The sequence below is a fragment of the Crocodylus siamensis genome, chromosome 2 (assembly GCF_052110815.1).
Source record: "Crocodylus siamensis isolate JL-2025a chromosome 2, ASM5211081v1, whole genome shotgun sequence".
NCBI lineage: Eukaryota > Metazoa > Chordata > Crocodylia > Crocodylidae > Crocodylus > Crocodylus siamensis.
Genome location: NC_143396.1, coordinates 185,076,567 through 185,092,263, shown reverse-complemented (window position 1 = coordinate 185,092,263; position 15,697 = coordinate 185,076,567). Strand labels below are relative to the sequence as shown.

At 43.0% G+C, this 15,697-nt stretch overlaps 1 protein-coding gene across 1 annotated transcript in view; it reads left to right on the top strand.

Annotated features, from left to right (window-relative positions):
* Nucleotides 1–15,697, top strand: part of OTOG (otogelin) — a 206,966-nt gene that overhangs the window by 31,013 nt on the left and 160,256 nt on the right. The window contains exons 5-10 of the mRNA XM_090032569.1: nt 5,056–5,148; nt 5,410–5,564; nt 7,542–7,660; nt 8,376–8,581; nt 12,680–12,810; nt 14,857–14,963. Of these exons, the coding sequence (XP_089888695.1) occupies nt 5,056–5,148; nt 5,410–5,564; nt 7,542–7,660; nt 8,376–8,581; nt 12,680–12,810; nt 14,857–14,963 (811 nt within the window). The remainder of the gene's footprint in view (nt 1–5,055; nt 5,149–5,409; nt 5,565–7,541; nt 7,661–8,375; nt 8,582–12,679; nt 12,811–14,856; nt 14,964–15,697) is intronic.

Below are 15,697 nucleotides of genomic sequence, written 5' to 3'. Positions count from 1 at the left end.
CATTTTCTTTTCTTATTTGAGAAAACATATGCTTTATAATATGGGTAGGCCAATATGCTAAAATGTCCCCTATGTGAATGTTCAATCTTCCTGTTCTAAAAAAAAAACAGGTCTTTTTCCCTTTAGATAAAATGTGAGGGTATTAGAAAATTTGATGCGACCGTTTTATGATGTAAATCGTACACCCATCACAAAACCCCACACCTTGAAGGAATGAATAGTAATATTTAAAGAAAGTATTCCCATACCTTTAACCCATAAGGGCTTGTTACTTGAAAGTTCTACATATGCAATCTACATTGTAGAGTATATAGATTCATAGATGTTAGGGGCTGGAAGGGACCTTACAAGATCATCAGGTCTAGCCCTACCTGCACATGGGCAGGAAAGACTGCTGGGGTCAGATGACCCCAGCAAGGTGAGCATCAAGACTCTTTTTGAAGATTGCTAGGGTGGGTCACTACCACCTCTGGGGGGAGTCTGTTCCAGACCCTCAGCATTAGACCTGTAAATAAGTTTTTCCTTGTGTCCAATCTGAAGCGCTCTTCAGTCAGTTTGTGCCCATTGTTTCTCATCTTCCCCTGGGTTGTCTTGGTGAACAGATGCTCCCTCAGGCCCTGATGTACACCCCTAATGTATTTATAGGCTGCCACCAAATCCCCTCCGAGTTGTCTTTTCTCCAGGCTGAACAGTCCCAAATCTTTTAGCCTCTCATGTTACCTGGTCTCTAGGCCTTTAATCATGTGCATGGCCCAGCCTCTGGATTCCATTGAGTTTCTCCACATCCTTCCCGAAGTGCGGCACCCAGAACTGGAGGTAGAGCGGGAAGATGACATCCTTAGTCTTGCTCAAGATGCATTGGTAGATGTATGCCAGTGTTTGATTTGCTCTGCCAGCTACGGCATTGCGTTGGTTGCTCATGTTCATTCCATGGTCTATCATGACACTTGGGTCTCTTTCAGTTGAGGTGCGGGCAAACATAGCACTGTGTAACCTGTCAGTGTGCTGCGGATTATTTTTCCCCAGATGGAGCATGTTACATTTCTCTGTAGTAAATGTTATTAGGTTAAGATCCGCTCACCTCACAAGCCTGTCCAGGTCAGCCTATATTACCAGCCTGTCCTCGAGTGTGACCAGGCTTTCCTATAATTTGGTGTTGTCCATGAACTTTGCCAGTTTGCTTTTAATATCTGAATCTAAATCATTGATAACATGTTGAAAAGCACTCATCTGAGTACTGAACCCTGAGGGACACCACTGGTTACCTTCCAACATGTTGACTCAGTTCTGTCTATTAATACACTCTGGGTCCTACCTTGGAGCCAGTTACCTAGCCACCAGACCGTAAAGTAGCGGAGGCTGCATTTTCCCAATTTTACCATGATGACATCATGGGAAACCAGGTCGAAGGCCTTTCTGAAGTCCAAGTATATGACATCAACTTCATTTCCCCTATCCAAGTGGTGAGTTACTTGATCGTGGAAGGAAATGAGGTTGGTTAGGCATGACCTGCCTGCAATGAAGCCATGTTGGTTATCCTTTAGAATACTGCCTTCTGTTAGCCTATCAATAATTGTAACACTTTTGCTTATAGGTCATGTTGTTTTTCTCGAGTGCCTGTGTAGTTGGATCTCCCCTTGACTCACCTGCCACAATTTTGATGGTAATGAAATTAACAGGAGGGGTTCAGTGTTATGAATAAAGAGGCCCCAGTTGAGGTACTCATGGTTCTGGAAGTGGTTGGCTCTGGGGCTCCACCTCCCCTACACCCCAGCCACACACCAACTGTTGGTGTCGAGACAGTCAAATATGATGCAGGCCTCTATCCTGATTCAGGTATGGTATGTGTCAATCCTGTCAGCTTGTCTTGGCTTCCTTAGGACTGCCTCCTTAGTTCTTGCATATAGAGGGTTAATACCTAAGTTGAGCCCTAGATAAGGGCTTTAGGTGGGTCCTGACCCTAACAGCCCTTTAAGTAATGTGGCAAAGTAAAATGAAAAACAAACAAAGAAAAGCTTCCACATTGGAGTGGTTCCCTTTCCTGGGCAAAATGCCCCTGCAGGCTTTGAGAAACTCTCTCTACTCCCTATGGGAGTTCTGTCTAGCAAAATATTGAGGCTTAGCTTTCCAGCCTCCACACAACCGAGTCCTCTTGACTTTGTGCTAATTGAGCCCTTGCGGTTCTGGCACTGTGCTGCCTTGGTGCCCCAAAGCTGCATCTGACCTTGCCTCAGCTGGCCCTGAGGCAGTTTCTCCCTCCTTGCTGGCACTAGGAGTGACTTTTAAATTCCTCGCAGCAGTGTGGGAGGCTGGCGTCATAAGCCTGGCAGCACCCAGGTTGATTGACAGGGAGCTTTTAAACGGTGGCAGCAGCACCACATGGCGCTGCAGCTCCACCAATTCCTGCCCCGCTGGTAAGTTGTTTTGCTTGTTGTGGGCAGGGTGCCACAACATGGGGGTGCTGGTGGGGTGTCTCAGGGCCCCTTTCATCACAATAATGGATTCTTTGATAATTTTTTCCAGCATTTTACCAGGGATCAAGATCAAGCTGATTGGCTTGTAATTCCCTGGGTCCTCTTTTCTCCCTTTCTTGAAGATGGGCACCACAGTAGCCCTCTTCCAATCTTCTGGGACCTCTCCCAAGTGCCATGAGCCTTCAAATAACTTTTCCATAGGTCATGTGGTGATTTTGGCCAGTCCTTTAACGTTCTTGGGTGTAGTTCATCCAGTCTTGTTGACTTGTAGATACCCTCTCTAGGGGTACCCCCACAAGATCTTTGCCAACTATGGAAGGGTGATCACCCCCACCTTGTTCATCCTGTATCCTGTTAAGCAGGGTAACATCCTCGGATTGGTGGAATGCCGATGCACAGTATTTGTGTAGGAGTTTGGTTTTGTCCTGAATGTTGGTTATCAGCTGTCCAGTTTTGTTTGTCAGGGGCCATATTAGTTTCCTTGCCTTTATGTTTAAAGGCACTTTGCATGTACAAATGGATGCATCCATGTACAAATGGATGCATCCATGTACAAATGGATGCATCCATGTACAAATGGATGCATCCATGTACAAATGGATGTAAAATTTCCGTCTGCCGTTTTGAAGCCCATTTGAAAATCTCACTGAAGCCAAACTGGAGGCTTAAAATGAAGCTGAAAACTATTTATAGCATCTTTTTGCTAAGATTGAAAATATTTGGTTTCTATTGAATAAAAAAAGCTAACATTGTTTTTTTTGGCTGCAGCACACTCCGAGAATACTCTTCAATTTGCAAGTTTATTTCAGAATATTTTAGTGGAATTTAAAGTCAGGAGGAAGAAATATATGGCTCTCTTTCTGCTGCTATAATAATGTATTAAAACTCTTGCGGGCTATCATAAACTGGACATCTGCTATAGCAACTGTTGGAATATGACTGGGAATGAATAGCATCAATAATATTAACTTCTTTATGGGAAATCAGAAAGAAAAAGTAGCCTTTGAAATGAAATCTATATGTTGCTTTTGCTGCAGTCAGTACCTTACTCCCAAGCTAATGATAGTCACCACAAGACAGTAAGAATGCATCCTTTGAATGTCTTTACTTGTTACAACACTTTGATCTGTGATAGTAAAATTAGACTGCATAAAAAAAATATTCAGGCTTTCTAGTAAAATAATCTAGAATCTGCTTATGGTGTTCTTTATATTCTTGTATTTTTCTGTAAACTGCAGTGAATGCAAATAGTTGAAATAAATCTTAATGCTTGAACCATAATCTATGGCATCATGAAACACGGACTCTAATTCTGGATAGTTTCACTTGGAAGACCAGTCATACTGAAACCAGTGGTATTACTAGTACATGCAGATTTTCAGGATTGGGTCCTTTCATTAATACCTGGAAAAGTTATAAAAGTTCCAACTTTAATTAATAGATTTTTTCAAAATCCTGAAAATTGTCCAGAAAAAGCATGATTCTAGCATGTACATTGTTGTTTGTGATTTAACATTTCATGCATGAACAGTCTCTATAGAGCAGGGGCAGGCAGTTATTTTGGGTGGAAGGCTGCTTACTGAGTTTTGGCAAGCCATCAAGGGCCACATGATGGCAGCCAGGGGCAGATAAATATTCATTTTCTAAATTTTTTAGGGGCCCCGTGGGCTAGATAGAATAGTTTGGCAGGCCGCGTCCATGCCCACCTATGGTGTAGAAGAATATGGTGCATATTTACAGTGAAATCTGGACCTCCTCATTTTCAAGCAACCACTCATACAAATTAATTTGATACTTTTTTTACAAATTAATTTGGTATTTTTGCCTGTGCATAATGTATAATACATGTAAAATTGCCCCCAAATATTTTGGTAGTGATCTATTCTTAGTAAATAAAACCATCCTTACAAATTGATTGCTTCTTTTTTTTCCTGTTTTCTGTTTTTTTTTGGTTTGTAGATTCATTGTGCTTGAATGCAAGATATTTCTGTTTACAACACATTGTATTATCAGCTGATAGGGCTTCCAGCTGCAGGGTGCACCTTGCCCAGCATGAAAATCCCAAGCCCTGGGGATTGCCACTGATTCCCATGTTAGGAGTGAAAGTTTTGGTCCATTTCGAGTCCACAGTTCTAGTTTTGAGCATTTGTAGTTGCCCCAGACTAAGAACTTTTGAGAAAGGAGTGAAGTCTTCACCTGCTGTGATCTAATGGGCCTACATGGTAAGTCTGAGCATGCTCAGTGTAAGGAGTTTGATAATTTGCTAGCACCCAAGGCTTGGAGGTGTGTGAAATCATGCATTGTGTGGATCATGTATTAAATCCAGTCTCACTTTTACTTGCATATGTAGAGAGGGCCATGTACTCTTTTATCAGAATGGAGATTTTCCTTAGCAAATTTCGTCTCCCCTTATTGTAATGTAGTTTGTTGTTCATTTGGCTACTGTTCTTCACCGAGGGCTGTATTCTGGCAATTAAGTTATTCCTGTAACAGCAAGATACTTTTTAGGTTGAAAGATGTGAGCTCATACCATCTTCAGAACTCAGAATTAATTTTTTAATATGTCGTTTTTTCACTTTAGATTCATTTACATGTTTCAATGGAGGTGAGTGTGTACATAGAGAGCTCTGTGACTGTAGTCGATTTAATGCAACTGGATCAAGATGCCAAGCAGGTATGTAGAAAAAACCTGGTACAAGGCACCATTGTCCAGATGTGGTCTGTAAGATACCGAGAGTTACATGTCTATGTTATATCTTGCTATTCTTCTTCCCATGAGTCAGTTTGAGATATGTTGTAAGCGTTGGAAGTGTCCTACTTCCTCAATTCTGCAGGACTGTAATCCTAAAGACAAATGCATCATGTGCCTTGGCATTTAGTTTTTCAGTCCAAAAACATTAGTTGTTTTCATATTATCTTTTTTTGGTCTGTTTAGTGTATAACACAGGTGCTGAAAGAGATCACATATGTCGAACATGGGGTCAATACCATTTTGAAACCTTTGATGGACTCTACTATTATTTCTCTGGAAAGTCCACATATGTACTTGTGAGACAGAATGAATTAGATGAACAGAGTTTTTCAATACAGGTTGGTGACTGCATTTTTAAGTTCACTTCATGCAGTGATTGGACATACTCATAACTGATGAGTTTACAATGGTGAAATGATATATGGAAAACTGCTTGGGTAGCAAATTGCATTAAAAGGCATGGGCCAGGTCTGTGATTTGTTTAGCACCTACAGTTCCTAAATGCAGTGGAAGGTTGCTCTTGAAATCAGATCAAGTGATACCAGATGTGTGAACATTTTACATTCTATGTATATTCAGGGTTCCTGCCTCTCATTGGAGTTTCCAAGCACCCTAGTTTCATAATAAAGCCATGTATTTTTGAAAAAATAATTCATGTTGGATAAAAACACATTTTTCACAACCCCAAGCTATTATTGAAACTCTCTCAAGAAGCTGAGCCATCATTTGCTATTTATTAAAAATGGTTCCACTGAATGTATTATTTCTAGGGACCTACTGAAATCAAGGTAGGAGACGGGTGATTTCACAGGCCAATCTCAGCATAGGCCACCATTTTTGCAGTCTTATTGTGGCGGAGCCCCCCTATGCCTCTGACTGGACAAGGGGGCCCAGTGGCCCTACCCCTCACTGCTGAATGGCCTAAAGACTGGCTGTCATGCCACCCTGCCCCGCACTGCTGATTTGGCTAAGAGGGTTGTCTGTCTCGTGGCCTTGCCCCTTGCCACTGATTGGCAGAGAGGGGTGGAGCTTTATAACAGGTAACCTTCTCAGCTGATGAGTGGTGAGGGACAGAGGGGGCGACTGTCATCTTGGCTGTGCCTTCTTGTACTGACAGCTCCCCCTCCTCCCTGCCCGCTTCTCCCCCAGCAGACTGCGAGGCCGGGCTGCAGTGGCTGTGACGACTACTGGTTCCAACATGGATTACTTTTTCAAAAATACATGGCTTTATTATGAAACTATGGGGCTCCAGCATTTTATTTATAGTAAGTTGTTTTTGTTTTGTTTTTTGATTTTTGTGGATTTTGCAGGCATTGTCTTATTTCACTGCTTCTGCGAAATGCACAAAATTATGAATTAAGTAGGTCCCTAATTATTTGAAATACAATCTTTTAATTTATTTGAGATTTATTATTTTAATATATATTTAGTTTAGGGTTGGAATATGATAGTCAGGATGGTTCAGGACATATACAAGAAGCAAGATTATTTTGTTATATCTTTTATTGAACCAATTGTACAGTTGGTACTTCAAAGCTTTTCCACCAGCTCTCCCAAGTGCCTTTCCTCAGGTGGAGGAAGTCCCTTCCCTAAAAAATATTTTAGTCAATTAGTGGGAAGACAAAACTTGTCAGAGGAAGGGGAATGAGGAAGATTTGGATATTTCAGATAAGCAATCAGACTGAAACCTGAACATCCTCTGGTTCACTATGCCTAACAAAATTGTTCTGTGTATTGAACACTATATTGGTGCTATCAAAAGTATATTGATTACTATCTGGTACAAATGAATGGTCTACATAGGACGATTTAATTCTAGCTTGCTTCCACATAGGAGTTCCCCTTTATGCAAGGTAGCATTTCTCTTAGCAGGCTTGCAGAAACCCGAGACTAGGGGCATTTGTACACATGCACACAACACAGCAGTGGGTGCTTTGAAAAGCACCTGGTGCTGTGGTGCATGCTGTTGTGTAAATGGTGAAATGTAGACCAGCACTGAGAAAATTGTGGTGGTGTGCTTTTGAACTAAAACACATTGGAGGTGCTGTAATTCAAATGTGCACCACCGTGATTTTCTGTGTGCTGATGTGCATTTTGCTACTTATACAACTGCACGCGGTGTAGCGCAGTTTGCATCAGCTTGCATGTAGACGCATTGTGAGATGAAAACCATATGTGTATAAATGCCCATGAAGACTACACTATTTTCTTGCTTCTCTCATCTCTTGATTGTGGTTGTGGGATATTATTTGGGCACCAATGGAAAATACTGAGACTGTTACTAAAAGCTTATTTTCCCCCCAATAATTTGGCAGGTTCATAATGACCCTGAATGTCAAAGTTCTCCATATTCTTGCAAAAGGTCTGTTAGCTTATTCTTTTCTGGAGATGAAGAAATAAAGTTGAGCAGTGAGGTCACCTCCAGAGGACTTGGGTAATTACATTTACATTCACTGTGTAAAATGAATTTACATTCATTTAATTCATTTTCATTGTATCATTTTTGACAAACGTAAGCAGTATCACTTATTAGCATCTAAAAGTAAAATATGCAGTGTATTTTTAGAAATATTCCTACAGTTAGAAATATTCCAGCACTTAAGTGTGCTGCCAGTTTTATTTCAGAAAAGAAAGTGTGCATCAAGATACCAAATTTTGGAAAACACTGCCTTAGCCATTTAAAGTCCTTGCATTGACAATAGAATTCCTTATCATTCTCAGTTTTCAGGCTACCAGACTGATAATGACATTGTAGCTGCTGCTCCCTATAATATTCCCTCCAAGTGCACTCTTCTAGGCATTTGTAGGAAGCAGGTTGTCTTCACGGGGTCATCTGACAGGATGCTTCATCTCAGAACTGTAGAAAGGTAGCTGGTCAGTTTATGGAGTAGTTCTTTAAGAGGATGACATTTTAATTGCATTGTGGCATTAAAAACTAAAACTTTCTGCATTCATGTTTTGAATACAAGGAGTTAAATTCTGCTGTTACCTACAAACCTGGTAATATATGAAGTAACTCAATTGAAGCTAATGTCAGTGTAACTTGGAGCACAGGATTCCTAAAAGTAGTAAAATCATTACATTACTAAATTGTAATTTCTGTATGAAGTGTCTTTGCTTGTTTGTCTTTAATTCTGCTTGTTTTGCAGAGTACAATTACCCCAAGTTATAGGAAATGTGCACATCCAAAAACTAGCTGGGTATATCCTAGTTAGACATCAGTATGCATTTACTCTGGCTTGGGATGGTATATCTGCTGTCTATATTAAAATGACTCCAGACTATTTGGGTAAAACACATGGACTGTGTGGAAACAATAATGCTGTCTTGCAGGATGATCTTGTGACTAGTTATGGTGAGTATTTAAAATTCTTGTTATGCTGTACTATAGATTTACTTGGGTTCATTTTAAGTTTTCATGGTTAAAAGTTGTCTGTTGAATCTGAATTTGAAATAAAATATCATAACACTTCTCCCAGGCATTATCCATAGTAAAAATGGTTGTGCTTAGTATAATTTCTATGGCTGGAATCTCTTTTAAAATACACTAAACATTTGGGCCAAGGACCATCCTGGAACTGTATTTGTACTTCAGGTTTTAGGAACTTAAAAGGTAAATGGGGACACAGTGGTAGGAGTCTACTACAGACCTCCCACCCAAAGTCAAGAGCTTGACCAGGAGTTTGCCCGGGAGCTGGCTGAGGCCACATGCTCCAGGACCATGGTTGTCATGGGTGACTTCAACTACCCAGACATCCCGTGGGAGGATCACTCAGCAAAATCTGAGCAGTTGCAAAGCTTCCTGTAGTGCGTGGAAGACCTCTACCTGATTCAAGAAGTCTATGGGCCAATGAGAGGTAAAGTGCTGCTCGACCTGGTACTGGCTACTGGGGATGACCTAATCTGTGACCTAGTGATCGATGGGAAGCTGGGTGACAGCGACCACAAGCTAATTGCCTTCACCATCCACTGTAAAGCTGGCAAGTCAGTCAGCAACATGGAAGTCTTTGCCTTCAGGAAAGCCGACTTTGACAAGCTCAGGAGGCTCGTCAGTGAGGCCCTAAGGGACCACGACCCCAGGGAGAGGGGAATTCAAGAAGAGTGGTTGTTCATCAAGGGAGCGATCTTCAATGCACAAGCTAAGTCTATTCCATCTCAGAGGAAAGGCAGCAAGAGGGCACAGCAGCCCCCTTGGCTCTCCAGGGACCTAGCAGACCTCCTGAAGCTAAAAAGAAAGGCCTACAAAGAATGGAGGATGGGATTCACCTCCAAGGAGGATTATTCTGCACTGGTCCAGTCCTGCAGGGAGCAAACCAGGAAAGCCAAGGCTGCAGCTGAACTCCAACTAGTTTCGAGCATGAAGGACAATAAAAAGTCCTTTTTCAGATATGTGGGGAGCCGGAGGAAAAAGCAAGGGCAACATTGGACTCCTGCTAACCAGATGTGACAACTGACGCCCAGGAAAAAGCCAACCTATTAATGGGTATGTTGCATCAGTCTTTCATCAGTCCCATGGGACACCCATGCCCACTATGGGACAGGGAGGTCTGGGTGAGGGAGATCCCCTGCCCTCTACAAATGCTGACCTTGTGAAGGAACATCTTGAGAGGCTGGATACCTTCAAGTCAGCTGGCCCTGACAATCTACACCCCAGGGTACTCAAGGAGCTGGCAAGCGTCATAGCCCAGCCCCTGGCACGGACCTTTGAGAACTCCTGGCGCTCTGGTGAAGTGCCTGAAGACTGGAAGAAGGCCAATGTGGTGCCTATCTTCGAGAAAGGGAGGAAAGTGGATCTGGCTAACTATAGGCCCATCAGCCTGACTTGTATCCCGGGGAAGATCTAGAAAAGTTTAGTTAGAAAAGTTTATTAAAGAGGCCATCCTTAATGGACTGGCTGACGCCAGCATCCTGAGAGAGAGCCAGCATGGGTTTGTTGCGGGTAGGTCTTGCTTGACCAGTCTCATTTCCTTCTACAATCAGGTGCCCTATCACCTGGCCAAGGGAGAAGAGATTGAGGCCGCAGCTGGAGTTCTGCTGCAGCCTTGGTGAGGCCGCAGCTGGAGTACTGCATTCAGTTTTGGGCTCCACAATTCAAAAAGGATGTGGAGAAGCTGGAGAGAGTGCAGAGGAGAGCCACACACATGATCAGAAGTCAGGAAAACAGACCTTACAATGACAGGCTGAGAGCCATGGGGCTCTTTAGCCTGGAAAAGCGCAGGCTCAGGGGTGATCTGACGGCCACCTATAAGTTTATTGGGGTGACCACCAGTATCTGGGGGAACGTGTGTTCACCAGAGTGCCCCAAGGGATGACGAGGTCGAACGGTCATAAACTATTATAAGACCGTTTCAGGCTGGATATAAGGAAGAATTTCTTTATTGTCCAAGCCCCCAAGGTCTGGAACAGCCTGCCATTGGAGGTGGTTCAAGCACCTACATTGAACACCTTCAAGAGTAAATTGGATGCTTATCTTGCTGGGATCGTATGACCCCAGCTGACTTCCTGCCTTTTGGGTGGAGGGCTGGACTCGATGATCTTCCAAGGTCCCTTCCAGCCCTAATGTCTATGAAATCTATGAAAATGTGTTTTTACTTCTAATAGTGTTCCTTTCAGTAAGTGGAAATAGGAGTCTTAGCAATAGGAGAGGAGGGCAGGCTTGATGCGAGGGGGTAGGAAAGGATTGGGTCTCTCACTGCTTCTGCCTTCAGCAGGTTCCTGCAGCTGTCAGGATGTCTGGGGCCACCCAGGAATGGGCTGGTTGCCCCTAGGGAAGTGCAGGGAGGTGTCACGAGGGTGGCTGGGTTTGCTGGCGGCTGGACAAAGTAGCAGGGATGGTGCATGGGGTGTGGGGGTGCCCAAGTGGTCTTCTAGCTCTCTGAGTGCTGCCCCAGCTCAGAAGCACATGATCCAATGCTTTCCCAAGCCTGCCTGGGCTTTCAGTGCCCCGTGCAGCATCCCTCCTGCCTTCTCTGGCTGCCAGCACACCCAGTTTGACCCTGGGCCAGTGTGGAGAGGTGGCAGGAGGGCCGGCTGGGTTTGCCAACTGGAGAAGGTGCTGGGGATGGTGCACAGGGTACTGGAAGCCTGGGTGGGCTTGGTGAAGTGTTGGATTGACCTCTTCTGTGCTGGGGCAGTACCTGGCCACCTAGGAGCCTGCCTAGGCTTCCAGTGCCCTGTGTACTCCCCCCCACCACTTTCTCCAACCGCCAGCAAACCCAGCCACCTTCCTGCACTGCCCCAGGGGCAAGCCAGGCTGTTCCTGGGTGGCCCCAGGTGTCCTGCTAGCCACAGGAGCCTGATGAAGGCAGAAGCACTGAGGGGCCAGATCCCTCTTTTTCTCCCTGCAGACTGCAGCCAAGGAGGGGAGGGAGCAAGCTGACAACTGCATCATTGCAATTTGCATCATTGCAAACTAAACTACATCGGGATGTAATTTAGTTTGCAACGATACAAACTTATTTTAAACATCCAAAACTCTTGCACGTGTACAGTGTGATGCCAGTAAGCCACACAGTGACATTTTCATCATGTGTGCATGGTAATGGTGTCATGTGTCCAAGCACCCACAGACACAGCAACACTTATCAGCTCAGTTCTTCCTCTCTGTTCCTCTTATGCTCCCATGGCTGGCATGAGGGGCCATGGTGGTAGTTATTGGCGTGCAAAACCCTGCAGGGGCAGCCTTAGCAGTGGGGTTTGCCCTTGTCCCCTGAAGTACAGATCAGGGGTTGGTGGGGGTTGCAGCAGGGCAGACAGTGAAAAGAGCAGGGCACAGCAAGGGGAGGTGGAACCAGTTAGATCAGTAATTCTCTTTTCTTTTGGCTTCAAAGCCTTTCCTCCACACCTTTTTTTAATTTAGAAATGTCTCTCTGATTTTCAGCTGGGGTACCACGAAATTCAGAAAAATGATATTTTTTAAGAGTACATCTGAGGACTGGTGTGATTTCCTGTGGCAGGGGAATGGCGTATGTTATTTGTTTTGAAAAAAATATGCACACATACATGCCTCTTTTCGGGTGTAAGAGTTAAGTGTGCTGCCAATTTTAATTCAGAAAAAAAATGTGCATCAAGATATCAAAATATTGGGAAACATTGCCTTAGCCATTTAAAGTCCATGCATTGACAACAGAACTCCTTATCATTCTCGGTTTCCAGGCTACCAGCCTGATAATGACATTGCCCCTCCCTACAATATTCCTTCTAAGTGCATTCTTCTAGGCGTTTGTAGGAAGCAGGTTGTCTTCAAGGGGTCAACTGACAGTATGTTGCATCTCAGAGCTGTAGGAATGTAGCTGGTCAGTTATTACTAACTCTTTAACTTCCAGTCACCCTCTGATATAGTTGTTAAGAACATTGTGGTGGCTAGATGGAAGGTGCTATAGAAATGCAGTTATTGATATTTTGTCAGATTACAGCATTGATATTTGTGTGCCTTTTTTCTTTTATTCTAAAGGAAAATTGACGGAAGACATCATAGAATTTGTTGAGAGCTGGAGGGAAAATCCTCCACAAGGTGCTCCCAGAGAAGAGGACTCTCTTAACTATGAGCCACCCTGTCTGATGCAAAGCCAAGTCTCTTTGCAGGTTTGAGTCAAAATGAATGATGCCAATTAACTTAGCCTGTAATTATTATAAGGCCCAAACTGGAGATGCTGCTTAGTTTAACCTTTGTTGTAAGAATGTTCTTGAACAAAGGCAGGTGTCTTAAGGCAATCCGGAAGATAGGCTTCAAAAGAGACTGTGAAGCAGGAGTACCCTGCTTCCCAAGTTGTTATTCCTGCAAGCTTATCACTACAGCACATCATTGTAGCACTGCCTGCCTGGAGGACTTTGTGTTTCTTAAGGGATGCAATTTTTAGGGTTGTGTGTTTAAAAATCTCTCTCTCATAGCTTACAAGAGCTTTGACAAGATTCTCTTCCTCTATTTCTTTGAAGGTAGGTATAGAGAGGAAGATTGGGTTTGTGGAAGAAGGTATTTCTCACATCCTCTTTTCTTCCCTTCCTCCTCAAAGATGCATGCCTGTCTGGAAAGGGGATTAGAATGGTTGATGGAGTCAGGTTTTCCTTGTTCTTTTTTCATCTACTTTTTCTTTAAAGTTTCTTATTTGGTCTTTAAATCTTTTGGCATATATGGAGTGAAATCCTCCATATCTGGTTCCAATGTTTTAATCAGATTAAAGATTTTTTTTTATCTTGGAGGGACCAAGTATGTCATCTCTGTAATCAAGATGGGGGGAGGAGGGGAAAGAGGGATGGGGCAGAACTTTAACATGCCTGTAGACATGCCAGGAGGGTGCTCTGATGTGCTGTAATTATACCTACTTCAGCCTAATTAACACAGTCCAGCCAGCCTCTGAATGTTGTGTATCAGTGTCCGTGCACTTCAGAATGGCAGCAGGGACACTTTAGTTGAACCTTATTCAATGAGCCTTGGTTAAAGCACCCCGGCAGCCACTTTAGAGAGCAGGAAAGAAAGGAAGTGTAAGGATTTGCAGTCTAGAAAACATGAAATATGAGGAAAAGTGGGAAGAACGTGGATTGTTTAATTTAAAGAAGAGAACACAGAGTCTTCAAAATACAAAGAGGGATATCTTAAAAAAAAAAAAAAAAGTCACAATAGATGTATGCATGCATGTGCATGGTTGGATCTGGGATTTCGAAAGTGGAGGTGCAGATAGTGTGGCACAACACACAAAAACACAACACTTTTTTCTCCAGTTAAAGAGAAACTGGTTTCTTCACTAATATGCAAGGGGCTAGCGCCATATTATTCAGCTTAAGATTAAAACAAATACTTGGAGAAGATTGCTCATTGTCTTAATTCAGGCACGGAGGTGTTTGAAGACTTTTTTCAGGATAGGCCAATGTTTAACGTTTGTAGAAGCATTTTGAGGTAGTACAGGTAGTTGGCTAGAACTGCCTAGTTTTATAAATGAAAAAGTGTTCTGGTATGGATAATTCTAATTCCAGACTTGAGAATGCTGACTCAACTCCACTTTGGTCCATATCCAATTATACAGACAGCAGAAAGCTCTGAGGAGTCAACACTGTGATGGCACTAGGCTGGAGAATGACATACTTCTGGAAACTGCTTTCAGTTGTTGGGAGGATATGATGTCTCCTGGACCGGTACTGCACTGTTGTGTGACTCAGCTCTGCAGGGGGCAGAGATCTGTGCTGGGATCTCCTCCCCTCCACTGCCCACCCCGTGCAGACCCAGGTCTCCGGGGCAGTGGCAGCGAGGAGACCCCTGGCGCAGATCTGTGCTCCCTGTGGAGCTGAGTCATGCGGCAGAGCAGCAGCGTATAGCTGTTTCCCTATAAGCCCAGCTCCAAAACTCTGAAATTTTCTGAAACATTTCTGAAACATTTTCAAAACATTTCAGATGCCTCGTTTCATTTCGCAGACGTTTCTGACCCTTCTGTTCTGATTCGGATTCAGTGTTTCAGGTGCCGAAACAGCCTGAAATACCTCCAAAATGAAACAGGTGCTGGAATTTTGCAGAGCCCTAGGAAACAGTATCTTTGCACCATATGCTGTATTGATTACACTTATTGTTTAAAAAAAAAAAAATTCTGTTCACAACAGTTATCTTCTTTTTTTTTTTTTTTTTTTTTTTTTTTTTTTTAGAAGGTCTATGCTTTATGCAATACACTGTTGTGGCCCCCATTTGAACAGTGTCATGACTATGTGAGTCCTCTTCCTTTCATGGCCAGTTGCACCAATGACCTCTGCATGTAAGTAAGCTTTTTTCCCCCCTGGTAACTCAAAAGCTAGTAGAAAAAATATTTTCATTCTATCTGGAAAACATTTTCCCAAGCTTAGGAGAGGTAATACTTGCCTTTTTAACATTGTCTCTAATAGCTTTTGTACTGAAATAAAATGGGCCAGATTCTCTTCTCATTTATCCTGCTTTTATATTTACAAACCATCACAGAGTTCACTGGAGAGAGTCCCACTTTCTTTGGCGTCAAGTGAGGAAAGAATTAGCTTCGGTTACTTTCAGTTGGTTTTAAATTACTTAATTTACCTGTCTGAGACTGGTATGCATTTTGGTGCTAAAAATATCCAATCATTAGCATATTCTGTTCTTGTGATGCAGGATTGCTACATGGCAAACAAGTAAAAACTTCTAGAAATTGTAAGTGACTCTTACAAAGTAAGAAGATGAATAGTTAACTTATCTATAGTGCTTAAAGATTAGGCTGTTTTCTGGCCATCCAGTAAGCAGTTTTGTGTGGACTGCTTCTGACTGTAGTTTAAAAGTGCCCTCATCCCACTGCTTTTCCTGTGGCAAGTTGGAGTATTCAGGCACTGTGTCTAGTAGTTGTGAGTGTGGGATGTTCATGACATTTTAAGAATAGGTTAGACAAATATTTTAAAGCAAGATCTTCTTGGGGGAGGTAGGGGAGAGGGGAAGAGAGTGGTATGGCACTTATTGTTAGCTGAACTTCCCCATCTAGTCTCACTT